We start from the raw sequence: 15,710 nt of genomic DNA on the forward strand, positions 1-15,710 counted from the left end.
TTTTTTTTATATAGATGCTTGATGTCTTTACCTATCATTTGGTATATTTTTTTTGTAAATTTGACCCTTTAACTGCCCACAGGGGGGATTTAAAATGACAACTTTTTCACAAAAAATTAACTTTTTCAACTTAACTTTTGAAAATGTTCCGGAAGGTCTGACACTTTTATATAATACTTAAATTAAAGCTAATGTAATATACTTTAATTTGAAAAAAAAAATTTGATCTCTGGACTTGTCTTCACGGCGAAAATGCTATAACTTATTGAAAAGTGTATGGATCAACACAATTGTTTTATGAGAAATAACATTTTTTAATAATTCCTATTTCATTCGACATACTTTATCTTAATCAAGATATTAATAAGGAACTAGCAGATCATGTAGCTTTTGGAATAATACATCAATTTTTTTAAAATTAAACACTATCTAAAGATTTGCATCGAAGCGTTTATTTTTGATAGTGATTTTAATCACTGTCAGATAAAATTATACTTGATCCAACTATACCATGGGACCACTGTGCCGCGACCCCCCTGTGATGGGTTTTTTTTCAGTGTTAGAAGTATTTGGTATTCTATAATTAAAAAAAGAAAAATTGATTTTATCCTCTCTCTTTTTTTCTTAAAATTTTCTAACTTTAACTAAGTTTTTTTAATGAAAACATGTGTTTATCCAAACAAGAAAATGATTTATTAAAGAAAACTAATACATTAATTAATATATATTTATTATTAATCGATAATGTCTTTTTAACAGTATAGGAAATTATTTACACTTAAATATAAATATTAGAGGTTAAGAGTCAGTCTATTTATTATTATCGCTAGGCGTTTATAAACTACTCCTCCTTTGGTATGAAAATATTAATATTTTTAAACTCTAGTTTCAAATTTGATATTGAATAGTCAATTTTTTAGATTATGTTCTCGTTTGTAAACTGGTTAAACATATACTTTTCCATTTCACATAGACAGTCACAAAAATGTAAAACCACGACATAGTTAAAAAATACCATCCAACTACGCATGGAAGCTAAAAGTATAATTTTTGTTTCCTCTTTCACTTTGCTTCCTACAGTATGTCTCGCGGGCCAACTCGACTCTATTAAGTAAGGTTATAAACCTCCGTTTGAAGAGACCGGTCGTGTTGTGGCGATCAGACGGAAGGTTATTAAAGCACAAGTGGCAAATAATCGACCCTTCCGGTCCATCACGTGGACATAATACAAATATACCGTGTATTACAACAGCGACAATTCCTTCAAGCTACTAGGGTAAAGATTTTTCGAGCAGAGAAAAACGTTTTCTATATTTATTTTCATTTAATCATCGCTGGCGCGCGAATTCACATAAATTCAAAGGCAAGGAATGTCTTGGAATAATGTTTTACCAAATGATGCATTTGTTGTTATTTTTTCCCCTTCGCAATATGTACTCACGTAACGCAATCCAGACGATTTTCGAACTATTAACAGTCACATCAGTTCTTAAGAGGCGTATTTAAATACTGACAGTGATCTAAATTACAAAAGATAAAAACATCGGATAACGGACTTCGAGATTCGTTAATACCTTTTCACGTGTAGGTCGACAGATATTTAGTGGGTGATCACTGCCAATAGATAATTGATGGACAAGTGAACTTGAGTTTCACGTTTATATAATTCATAACACAAACAGTCATTGAGTGGTCGAAAACACATGTTTCTGACTATATGTTTTGACACATGATGTCAGTGTACTGACTCATGGATTGTTTAGCTACTGTAGATAATTTTTTGTCGATAGAATAAGCAGCAAATGACTAATGCGAATGACAAATACAATTAAACATAATTATTTTGTTAAGTGATTTTGTGCCGCATGCATCTGGTAGTATGTTATAATAGCGATTTATTTATACGATTAAAAAAAGAAAATCGAAAAAGTTGTTGTGATAAAGATACAAATAAAAGGAAATTGTATAGTGACATATAGGATGTATGTCCTTTCCGGGAATTGAAATCGTCTTCCAAAATTAACTTGTCTATCCGTCACGTTTTCATTCGATTTTTACTGATTTTACCTACCGCCAGTTTTTTACTTCCATCAACTTTTAAAATCAATAAATGGACAAAAGTTCACGTAATCAAAATATTTCATCATCAAATAAATTTTATTATAAAATATATACTTTTTTGAAATATTTCAAAAATGAGTTATAATAGTTTTTTTTTAAATCAAATTTAAGACTCAATGAACTATTTAGACTTGAAAAACAGAATATTTACTAAAATTATTATAAAAAAAAATGGTAGCACAGTGAAGTCGTGGCACAGTTGGGACTAATATAGATTTAATCTGACAGTGATTAAAATCACTATCATAAGATACGCTTCGATGCAAATAAGTAGTTGGTAGTTAAATTTTAAGAAATTTGTGGATTATATAAAAGCAAAATTCTAACTAAAATAGAATTAAGGAAAAATTGCAAAAAAATCATTGCCACAGCAATGATTTTTACTGAATCGGCCTACGTTTGTCGCATTCGTTTTTCGATAAAATATAAGCTGATTCAAATGTTAAAATTAATTTTTTCTACTTAAAAGAAAAAAAAATTTAATAAGTTTAATTTTATGTTCTATGTCAATTAGTGTTATAAAATATTCATGAAAATCAGTGTACTCCATTATAAGGTATATTAAAATAAATTGAAATGCAAAACCCAAAATTTGAACACAAAAATAGCTAATATTTTTGAATATGATAACCATGTTCACTATATCTCGAAATTATTTTTCTTCATAGTATAGTATATTACATAAGCTTTAATTTAAGATTAAATAAAAGTGTCAATATTTCAAATATTTTAATATTTGAAAATTTTCAAAACTTGAGTTGAATCTAATACTTTCTCAGTTTCGCCATGAAGCTAAAAATATGTTTTCCTCTTCAATTTTTAATTTTATATCTTATTTTTTTCATTAAAGAGTATGGTCTACTTTAAATTTATCAAATTAAAATCATATTTAACATTTACAATTATAAGTAATGTAAGTGTGATATTGTTGAAGTTTTTTTGGTTAATAAATTCATACAACTCATTAGTAGAATATAGAAATAATTAAGTTGTAACTAAATTAAGTTAAAATATGTTGTCATTAGTTTATAGGTACGTCTCAGTTCTTACAAAAGAAATAGCTAATAAACTAACCTTACTTAATTAATACTTAGGGAAAAATATTTCAATCTCAAGTAGCTCGTTATAGATAAATATTAATCCTAACGAGTTATTCATAAGAAGTTGAATGCAATGCAATTGTATAAAGCGAAATATGTATTAAAATGCCCCTCGGTAACATTATGGTAAAGCTTAGATTGCAATCACGATAGAGACACAAAAGATGTAAAAATGTAGAAGGAGTGAAACCAATCTTATGAGTTTAACACAAAGTAAATATAATAAGACTGTTTATTATCGCACTAAATATAAAGAACAAATGCATAGTCTTACAAAGTTGTATGTATTAACAAACGACTTTCTTCAAATCTGATATCTGTATTTGGAATTAAATTGTACATTTATCGGTATAGATTCTATTCGTGTAACTATTGTGAAAATTCGTATTAATATTTTTTTAATTTTAATTTAACATAATATCTCAAGGTTGGTGTGTTGCATAATTGAAAAAAAGTCAGTTCAATTAAGTAAATATACTATTTGATTGAGAATTACATTTTAATGGAACATAATATATTTGTCAACAAATATATATTATTTATTCACAATAAGAACTTTAAAAACATGATAATGATTGACATAGACAATATTTCTACATGTTGTTATTACCTAAATAATATAGTTCGGTCACTCGAATGCGCGAGATTCCTATCTACCGCTTACAAATATTTGAACAAACTTTTCGCTGAAAAATTTAATTATTTACAGTTAGAAATTATTTTAAACGGGTAAATACAAATAAAACCGATTGAACATGATTAGAATAACTTGTATCAGTAGATTATTGTTTGAGTCAACAAAATATGTATGACACTTGACAAAAATAGAAACAATACTAATCTCAAGGAGAAAAAAGAACAGTTTTTTTGTTTTTCTTTTAAACCAAGTGGACTATATCATTATTCAATTTTTTGAAGTAGTAAGAAAAAAATCATTATAGGTATTACTTTTGAGAAGACATTTGATTTTAAATAGTAATCAAATATCACATTTTTAATATTTCTGTTAAACAAATAAATTTATTATTACTAAATAATTATTTTTAATTATATAACATAGTCTTGTTTTATTTATTAAAAAATATATATATTTATTAATCTTTAAATTAATTATGTATTAATATTATCATATGTTTAATTTATCAATATATTTATTTAAATATTTTATAAAAGAAAATATATGGATTTATGTTTAAAAATAAAAGCTAAATCCAGAATTAAAAATTGAAGGTTCAAATTTAAATGAAACCTTTGTGTTTTAGAAATCATTTAAATTTCATAAATATGTTATTTTTAGTACAGAATCACTATAATTTTAGGTATGAAGGTGATTTTCGCTTTTAATTCGAGTTTGCTTAAGTGAAATTTATATTAGTAATAAAATATTAATATTTAAATAATTTCATTTATTGAAATCTATAATAATATATATTAAACGATAGAGGCGTAATAATGAATTTTCTAAATGTAATATAAACAAGAAATTGATCACTTGCGCCTAATATTATTTAACATTAAAATTATATTAATAATATTTAACTCAAAAAACTTTAAAAACTACTAAAAAATCGCTTATACATATTTCAGAAATTATAATCAATCCTAAATACCTACTAACACATAAGCTAAATACATAATTTCTAGTCACAATTTTTGAAAAATCGAAATCATCTCAATTTTTAGCATTGTTTAAAACGAGTTTCATAAATTAAAAAAAAGGTTCCAACGAATTTATCTTACAAATAAAATAAATTAAAAATGTTTTTGGTAAAATTCAACATTTTTAGATCATAATATATGTTTTACGTAAATGTATTATTAAATAGCACTTAAAGTACAAGATGTATTTAGAGAATGGAACTTGCTACTTAAAAATAACCATTCTTCCCCCCCCAAAAAAAAAAAATTCTTTCAAATTATGTGATAATGTAGATAAATTAGTTAACAAAATGAGAAACTATTTATTTAAAAACGAACTTATACTAATGCTAATCTATAAAAATAATAAAATTTTATTTTTTTAGTGGAAGTCACTAGACATGGCACGTGACACTCCAGATGAAAAGGTTTCGCTGGAGTTGGTAACTCCTGGTTATGTAAAACGAGGGTCGATAGTTAGCAATAGATTTATAGATTTAATTGTAGACGGACAACATACTGACCATTCAAATATTACCATCCATAAACCAATAAAACTCAAAAATTACTCAGCTAAAGCAGAAGTTTTTGATACTTTACACCAAAATTCTAAACAGGTACGTAATGATTGTATAATTACAGTTTTTTATGTATCTAGTAGGAGTGATCCTATTATGATCATTATGATCGTGTTTAGCTATATAGTTAAAATATTTCAGGTCACACACCTAAAATTTGTTATAATACATTAAAAATTAAAATATGAAAAATTTTGTTCCCATAAGTCAACGTTAACACGTGCTTTAAGAAGATTAAAAATTCGATCACAAATGTAGTTTTTCAATATATGTGGCTTCATCTTCAAAAATGTTATTTATACGAAAAAATTATAAGAAAGAAATTATAAATCTAAATATTATACGTAAAAAAATTTATTACAAAAAGTCATAAATCAAATATCATCCCCCCAAAATTCTAAAGTTTAAAAAGTTATTTTTACCAGTAAAATTAATACCTTTTGACAATTTAAATATATATGATAACCGTTCTAGTTATCAAAAAACTGTTCTTGTAAAAGTTGTTTAAAATTTAATTTTTAATATTTGTTGTAAAATAAATTGAAAAGATTATGTATTTGCTAATGATGATCACAAGGTAAACTGATAAATACTCAAAATTACAAAGTTCTATTAAACATATTTTAGAGTTTTATTTGAACTAATTAAAATTATAGAGAATTTCTTGAGACCACAGTAATTTCTTTAAATGGAGTGCTATCTAGAGGTATCTTTTAGAATCTCTGGATTGATTTACCATGCTCAATGGATGTCGAAAACCCTTTAAACTTTAAATATTAATTTTTCATAAAGAATTCAAATTAACCCAAAAAGAGTAATGTAATATACTTTAATTTGAAAAAAAGAAATTTGACCTCTGAACTTGTCTTCATGGAGAAAATGGCTATCGAATTCTATTTTTGTATAAAAATTCTCGATTTTATTTTTTATATTTTTAACTTTATAATGCTATAACTTATTGAAAAGTGTATGGATCAACACAATATTTTTCTGAGAAATAATATTTTTTAATAAACCCTTTTTCGTTCGACATACTTTATCTTAATCGAGATATTAATAAGGAACCAGCAGATCATGTAGCTTTTGGAATAAAACACTATTTTTTTTTAAATTTAACACTATCTAAAGATTTGCATCGAAGCGTTTTTTTTTATAGTGATTTTAATCACTGTCAGATATCATTATACTTGATCCAACTATACCACGACACCACTGTGCCGCGACCCCCCTGGTCTGGGTTTTTTTTTTTTTTTATTATTTTTTTTTTTTTGTAACGCGGTTGGCATTACTTCAGGGCGGCCCACGCTGTCCATATAATTCACTCCACCACGTTATGAATCAGCTCGAAATGAATCAAGAGCTGATTCACAACGTGGTGTAGCCCCCTCCCATTAATCGGATCCCAGAGTGGAAACCGTTTGGGAGGGTTGGCAAAGTAACTTACAAAACAAAAACAAGACCCTAAGGAACCGGCCTGAACCATCGCCACTGGTCCTTCTGTACCGGGCGGCGAAGCTGCCTCTGTCTCAGGCGTTCCGCTTCCTCCTTCTTTTTCAAGAGGCATTCGGCGAACGTTTGGACGAGCCTCCACGCCCCCTGCTCCTCAACATCAGGTCTACTATGGACCCGACTCGGAACGCAGACCCTAGTCGGAACTCCAAAGAGTCCCGTTCCTAGGCCCATGCCTCGCACCAGAGGAGGGTGTGCAGAGCGCTGTCATTCGCTGTCCGGTCCACCCACCTGTCCAGCCGATCGGGTCCTATGAGGGACCTGGTCCACTCCTCTCTCGTCGTTTCCTCCGAGAGGAGAATCCGTCACCGGAGCATGGTTATCCACCTGAGCGCCAACCGGTCCTCGGGTTCGAGGGGCCGGCCATACCAAACTTTATAAAAAAGAAATATATCAAATAAAAGATTTTGTATCATGCAAAACTTTACATTTTTTTTTTAACGATTTAGTATCAGTTATAGTTTTATAGAAACTTCTACATGGGAAGAAAATTCAAATTATTGCAAAGGTCAAGAAATAATTAATAATCTCAAAATTGTGAATGATACTGCAGTTAAGTTAAGTACTTTAATGAAATAGGATCAAAAAACGAAAAACAAAAACTGTTAAGAGTTGTTACACAATATTAAAAGCGATTCCCCAACAGTAAAAAAGTTACACTATTGGGACAAAGTATTTTACATTATATAATCATTTCTTATTTATATTTCTATAATTTATATAGGTATCTAGTTATTGTTAATATTAATATTCAATACTAGTGTTGTAATCATATAATTATATTCTCAATTGTTTATTGTAAATATTATTTCAAAATGTTAAATTTTTGTGAACATTATTTTATAGATTTTTATAATATAACGTTCTTTTTTAAATAAAATGATATGTAATTATTTATAAGTATTTTAAAATGCTCAAAGTTTTTTCAATTAGTATAGGAAAATGCTAACAATTTATGAGTTTACCTTGTTTCAAATACAAAACCTTTTCAATTTATTTTACAATACATATTAAAAATTAAATTTTAAACAACTTTTACATGAATAGTGTAGTGACTATGGAATGTTCTCGATCGCTCCGTAAGAGAATCTTCTTGAACTCAACACAATATAAAACGGCGCGACGTAACAATAACGTCAATCAGTTAGTTAGCAAGTCGTCAGTTAATCGGTTAAGTAGTTAAGTACACGTAGTGCATTAATATAATTTTTATATAAATTTTCTTAGTGTTTTAAACAATAAACCGTCTACATTTTTTTCTGTTATATAAATTAGTGTTTTTATTTATTTTAAATCAATAAGTGAAGCACTAAAAATAGTTTTTGGTAACTAAAACGGTTGTCGGGTATATTTAAATTGTCAAAAGATATTAATTTACTAGTAAAAATATTATTTTTAACTTTTGCATTTTGTTTTGGGAGTGATCAAATATTTTACTTATGACTTTTTGTAATAACTTTTTTTACATAAATAGCTATATTTATAATTTCTTATATTTTTTACGTATAAATAAAATTTTTGGAGATGAAGCACATATATTTAAAAAATATCTTTGTGATCGAATTTTTAACCTTCTTGGGCACGTTATACGTTGACATTTGAGAATCAAATTTTACATCGATTTATTTTTAATTAGATCTAATTTTAGGAGTGCGATCATCAAAATTTTATACTTAAAAAATAAGGACCACTCTATCAATGATCATTGATCATTATAAATTATAATCTACGACACAGTATATAATAAAACCATTTTATTTTTACTTAAATATAAAAAACCCAGCACAGGGGGGTCGCGGCACAGTGGTGACGTGGCATAGTTGGATCAAGTATAATGATATCTGACAGTGATTAAAATCACTATCAAAAATAAACGCTTCGATGCAAATCTTTAGATAGTGTTTAATTTTAAAAAAATTGGTGTTTTATTCCAAAAGCTACTTGATCTGCTGGTTCCTTATTAATATCTCGATTAAGATAAAGTATGTCGAATGAAAAAGGGTTTATTAAAAAATATTATTTCTCATAAAAAAATTGTGTGGATCCATAAACTTTTCAATAAGTTATAGCATTATAAAGTTAAATATAATATAAATAATAAAATCGAGAATTTTCACACGAAAATAGCATTCGGTAGCCATTTTCGCCGTGAAGACAAGTCCAGAGGTCAAATTTTTTTTTTTCAAATTAAAGTATATTACATTAGCTTTAATTTAAGATATATATAAAAGTGTCAGACCTTCCGGAACATTTTCAAAAGTTAAGTTGAAAAAGTTAATTTTTTGTGAAAAAGTTGTCATTTTAAATCCCCCCCTGTGGGCAGAAAAAAGGTCGAATTTACAAAAAAAATATACCAACTAATAAGTAAAGACATCAAGCATCTATATAAAAAAAAATTATATTGATATGTTCATTTTTGAAAAAGTTAGAGCATTATTAAGTTAAAAATATAAAAAAAAATTATTTTACAAAAATCGTAATTTTTTATTAACTTTGATGTCAACTTTCACCACGAAGACAAGTCCAGAGGTCAAATTTTTTTTTTTCAAATTAAAGTATATTACATAAGCTTTAATTTAAGATATATATAAAAGTGTCAGACCTTCCGGAACATTTTCAAAAGTTAAGTTGAAAAAGTTAATTTTTTGTGAAAAAGTTGTCATTTTAAATCCCCTCTTGTGGGCAGGTTAAGTGTCAGATTTACAAAAAAAATATACCAAATGATAGGTAAAGACATCAAGCATCTATATAAAAAAGAATTATATTGATATGTTCATTTTTGAAAAAGTTACGGCAGTTTTTAGTAAAAAAAATTGAAAAAATTTCGAAAATTAGCGATTTTTAAATTTGTAATTTTTTTGGAGGTTTCCCCCATTTACGGGGAACGAGGGAAATTTTTTCAATTTTGAAGGGTAATGTCTTCGACTAGATACGATTTGTGATCTTTTGACGTATCGTTGAAAGAAATCCGTTCGGTGAGAGCTGAGAAAAAGTGGTAACAGACACAAAAAAAAAAAAAAAAACACATCATAGTAAAACCAATACCTTCTCAGCTTCGCATCGAAGCTAAAATGTCTTGACTTAAACAAAGCTCACATAATCGAGTTTTAAAATTGAAATGGTTATAGAATAATAATAAAAGCAATGGTTATCAGGCTTATCTTTTAACATTGGAGTGTTAAATTCTATAGCCAATTCATCTCGAGAATGGAACAAAACCTATTGTTGTAACACGTTTAGTTTTTTAAAAAGAAAATCAATGTTTTGTAGTTATATTTGCGGTCCATTGATTGTTTTTTTTTTTTCAAAATTATTAGTTAATTCTAGTATTTCCGTAGGAAAACGGACCAAGGCATTAAAAAAATATCAAGTATTAATAGAAAACAATCTTAATGATTTTTTTTTAAATGTTTCTTTTATGTATGATTATTGATTTATAATTTCCAATTACATTATTAAATATGATTATTACACGATGAACCACTTTTTCAAGTTATATTTTATATACTTGATTATTTTAGTCTTGCATAAATAACTCGCTATCATTTAGCGGACTAGTTAAGGATCAAGAATCCCTTAAAACGCCGTGAATAGTGCAATGAGAACTGTTATGAATAGTTAATTTCGGTTTATAAATATTTTTTTCTTATAATTTCTTTTTTGGCAGGATTAGGGCTCTCATAATTTTTGTTCTCCCTGGCTATTGTCTACATATATTCCTAAATCCCTCTTTTGGAGTATTCTTAATAAACTATTCGTAATAAACAATTTATTTACAAATTCTAAATTTGTTGAAAAAATATTGTACTTAAAGTTCTTTTCGTTAATTCTAACTTTATAACCAATAATTTTGTTTCCAGAAAATAAGATTTGCTTAAGCTAGCTAATGCTAAACAAAAAAATGTGTATTATTATGTATATTAGCATTATATATTTATGTTTTTTTAAATATATGTATAAATTTAATAATTAAATTATACATTTTATTAAACTATTAATTAAATTAAAAATAGTAAATAAATGTTCATCAATTTCAACTTAACTAGGTTAAATATATAAGAGTATAATAATTTAGCTTTTTACTTAACTTAAAGCACTATTTTCAAGAGTTAACTTAATGAGTTTAAAAAAAATGTAATAACTTATCCAGATTTGCATATTAATAGTTGGTCTTTTTCTTCTTTTTAATCATTATATTTTTATGAATCAGAGCAAGTTGAACAAATTTAAGAACTTTAAACATTTTTTAGTATTTAAATAAAAAATTCCAATAAACAAAAGAATTTTTACTAGGTGAACATTTTTATTTAATGATTATGGCTATTATTTATCTTAACAAATGGATTTTACATTTTTCAATACTCAGTATTATATTTATCTATCATGTGAAATGTTAATGGCAGGCTCATACATAACTCAAAAGATACAACAGTATATTTTTAAATAATTTTTAACCGTTCAACAAACTTGTCAAAAACATAATCAGTATAAATTTTAGCTTTAATACCTCAATTCTTCAATCTTTTCTTTTGTAAACGCAAACTCATTGAAAAATTAAGCATGATGGATATACTATGGCAAAGTTTTGAAAACGTTACAACAAACATTAAACTGTTTCTTTATCTTAAATTGTAAAACAGTTTTAAGAAATTTGCATATAGATATTTTACCACACGCATTTCAATGCATTAAAAGGTGCGGTGTTGCACATTGGAACATTAAGCCGTTGCCTCAGTGATAATGTTCAGTTGCACTGTTTGCTGTTGGTTCCTTGATGGGTGATCATATGGTAATTTTAACAGCGACACGCACTTTATCTCTTTGATTCTCACAGCTACAAAAAGGTTGCGTCAGAACGACAGTCGGTATAAAAATACTTTCAAATTGAAAAGTACATCTTACCTAAAATAATCAAGATAAAAATTAAGGAGATGGTGATGACATGTCAATTTATAAATGAGATAACTATTGATAATCTTATATCTAGTAAAGCTACTTTTTTCATTAAAAGTCATCAGTATTTCAAACAATACATTTGGTTCCAACTCAATATACAGAATGGTCAGTAAGTAAGGAAACAGGTCAATTGTTACTAACAATAAGAACAATAGAACATCGTTTCCTTACTTACTGAACATCCTATATAATTACATAATGTCACGTCAGTAGCTATTCTACCATGTTTTATTGGCTAGACACTAACTAAAGTTATCCGAAACTCTAATTGTAATTAACAACATTAAAATAAACTTTCTATTTATATTGTCTCATCACAAATGTTTAATTAAATAATCCTATCGTTTAACGCTGAAAATTGTTTTTTTTTTTCAAAAAATTATAAATACAAGAATTCAAAATTAAGGCATTTTTATGTAGATTATGTAAAAAAAAATATATACATATATACACACACTCCATTTTTATATAGAAATATAGCTAATAGTTTATGTTACAAATTATACTAATAATAATAATAATTGCTTAAATTTAATAATACTAAAAGTTAGGGGCGTGATTTGGAGGATGGTCAGGGTGGTGGTTGCTATGACCCCGACACTTCGTTATATTATCTAATATTAAAATATTAAATATTATTATAATTTATATTTACTACTTATCTTGATTTTAATTCATAATCTATAGAAAAATTAAAAAAAGAATAATTTACTTAAGTAGATTTATCTATTTTTATATGGCCTGATGAAATTTCAAAATGGCCTACTTGAAATCTCGCGCACCCCCCTAAAAAAAATCTGAAATTACGCCCCTGCCAAAAACTACCCTTAACATTGTTGATGTTACAATAAAAGTCTACTTAAAAAGAAAACTTGCAGAGTTATTTATTATAAATGTTAAATGATCATTTGACAATTATTATACTATATTTTTTTGTTAAATACACAATGCAGCATTTTAGATAAATGTATTGATTCAAATTTTTCAAACCCATAGATAAAATCCTATTAAAAATATACGCACATATATAGGTGTTCAGTAAGTAAGGAAACGGATTTCTATTGTTCTCATTATTTATAACAATTGACCTGTTTCTTTACTTACTGAATACCTGTATATTTGTATAGCAAACGATGGCAATCAAACGATAACGATCCAAACTTAAATATTAAATAAAAATAACAGTATGAAAATTTTTCTCAATCCAAAACGTGTATACGTTTTATTTCCTTAAAAAAATAGTTATTTTTTATTATTGTATTTAAATGTTTGAATAAAAGTTAATTTACCATAAAATATATCTAATCGTTAAAAATAAAAGGTTAACAATAAATGATCTGTTCGATTTAAGAATTATTTTCGAGCAAACAAAAAACAATTTGGTATAATGTTTATAACTTAATTTTCTGCCTCTTTGGCTACGGTTTTTAAGATCTTGCTGCTAAATAAAAATATAGCCTTCCTCTTCTATGCCGCTTCTCACCACCTGATTTCTGGTTCTATCATTAATGCAGTTTGCCTAATGTAATCTGAGTCTCCATTTAGGTATTTTTCCTATAAGATCTTTTATCACATGCCTAACTTACATAGAACAAGCATGGCTCGTTTCTATCAGTCATCTTTTTGTGATTTTGTATTAACTCTTAAACTATGCCAGATCGTATTAAAGTTTGTAACAACCAAACAAGTATTTACTACTTTATAAAATGTTGATATCATCAGCATATACTACAAGTATACAATTAGACGAGATGATCTCATTAATAAACACAGAAAATAGGTTGACAAATAAAAAGCCACCTTGTGGATAATCTGAGGTTACAACTATAGACTTTGACAGTGTATCTCAAATTTTTACATGTTATTGTTGAATGAACGTAGCATTCGGTGGTATTCACGCGGATTCGTTAACGCTCGATGTTTTATTTTGTCTTAAGTCACGGTGTCGAACGGTGTCCGGAGTGGCGGCGGGGATCCTGTCGTCACTGCCGCCCGCTGATCTGCTCGCCGAGGAACGCGCCGCCGGGCATGAGCTCCGCCGAGACCGCAACCGGTCCCTCGAACCCGAGGACCGACTAGCGTTTAAGCGGATAACCATGCTCCGGTGGCGGACTCGCCTCTCGGAGGAAACGACGAGAGGCGAGTGGACCAGGTCCCTCATAGGACCCGATCGGCTGGACAGGTGGGTGGACCGGACTCACGGTGAAATGACTTATCGTCTCACCCAAGTGATGTCCGGCCACGGCTGCTTTAACGAGTACTTGCATCATATTCGTAAAGCAGCCGCGCCGACGTGCGACCACTGTTCGGATCGCCCGGGAGAGGCTGATAGCGCTCTGCACACCCTCTTCCGGTGCGAGGCGTGGGCCCAGGAACGGTACTCTCTGGAGTCCCGTCTAGGGTCCACGCTCCGATTCGGGTCCCTGGTGGACCTGATGTTGGGAAGCCGAGAGGCGTGGAGGCTCGTCCAGGCGTTCGCCGAATCCATCTTGAAAAAGAAGGAGGAAGCTGAACGCTTGAGACAGAGGCAGCCGCGCCGCCCGGTACAGGAGGAAATAAGGCGCTGGTTTAGGCCGACGCCTTAGGTATTTTGTGTTTAATGTAATGTGTTGTGAGTTATTTTTGCCCCCCCTCGCATTGAACTAATATTTATCTTATTGGTAATTATTCCTACGAAATAACTGGTAGTAAGTTACCATCAAATTTACAACTATTTAATCTGAACACTGATTTTTAGCTTCGATGCGAAGCTGAGAAGGTATTGGTTTTACTAAGATGTGTTTATTTTTTTTTTTTTGTGTGTCTGTTACCACTTTTTCTCAGCTCTCACCGAACGGATTTCTTTCAACGATACGTCAAAAGATCACAAATCGTATCTAGTCGAAGACATTACCCTTAAAAATTGAAAAAAATTCCCTCGTTCCCCGTAAATGGGGGAAACCTCCAAAAAAATTACAAATTTAAAAATCGCTAATTTTCGAAATTTTTTCAATTTTTTTTACTTAAAAGTGCCATAACTTTTTCAAAAATGAACATATCAATATAATTCTTTTTTATATAGATGCATAATATCATTACCTTTCATTTGGTATATTTTTTTCATAAATTTAACCCTTAACCTGCCCACAAGGGGGGATTTAAAATGACAACTTTTTCACAAAAAATTAACTTTTTCAACTTAAATTTTGAAAGTGTTCCGGAAGGTCTGACACTTTTATATATATCTTAAATTAAAGCTAATGTAATATGCTTTATCATCAAAAAAAAAAATTTCGGACTTTATCTTATCTTCATGGTGTAAATGGCTACCGAATGCTATTTTTGTGTGAAAATTTTCGATTTTGTATTTTCCATTTTTAACTTTATTATGCTATAACTTTTTGAAAAATGTATGAATCATTACAATTTTTTTATGAGAAGTAGTATTTATATAGATCTTTCATTCGACATACTGTTTTTTTAAATCGGACCATTTCCCTAAATACAGGGGGGATTCAAAACATAAAAATGCATATAGAAAGTAGAACTTTTTCAACGTAACTTTTGAAAGTGTTCCGGAAGGTCTGACACTTTTATATATATCTTAAATTAAAGCTAATGTAATTTACTTTATTATGCAAAAAAAAAATTTCGGACTTTATTTTATCTTTACGGTGAAAATGGCTACCGTATGCTATTATTGTGTGAAAATTCTCGATTTTATTTTTTACATTTTTAACTTTATAATGCTATGACATATTGAAAAGTGTATGGATCAACATTATTTTTTAATGAGAAATAATATTTTTTAATAATCCCTTTTTCATTC

At 28.5% G+C, this 15,710-nt stretch overlaps 1 protein-coding gene across 5 annotated transcripts in view; it reads left to right on the top strand.

Annotated features, from left to right (window-relative positions):
- The window catches only part of LOC126897071 (nitric oxide synthase, salivary gland), an 84,835-nt gene that overhangs the window by 10,230 nt on the left and 58,895 nt on the right, over positions 1–15,710 (top strand). For all 5 annotated transcript variants that reach the window (XM_050670468.1, XM_050670473.1, XM_050670470.1 and 2 more), the window contains one exon: positions 5,246–5,476. In XM_050670468.1, the coding sequence (XP_050526425.1) occupies positions 5,261–5,476 (216 nt within the window). In that variant the 5' untranslated portion in view covers positions 5,246–5,260. The remainder of the gene's footprint in view (positions 1–5,245; positions 5,477–15,710) is intronic.

Source organism: Daktulosphaira vitifoliae, unplaced genomic scaffold (genome assembly GCF_025091365.1).
Source record: "Daktulosphaira vitifoliae isolate Bord-2020 unplaced genomic scaffold, ASM2509136v1 Scaffold_1, whole genome shotgun sequence".
Taxonomy (NCBI): Eukaryota; Metazoa; Arthropoda; class Insecta; order Hemiptera; family Phylloxeridae; genus Daktulosphaira; species Daktulosphaira vitifoliae.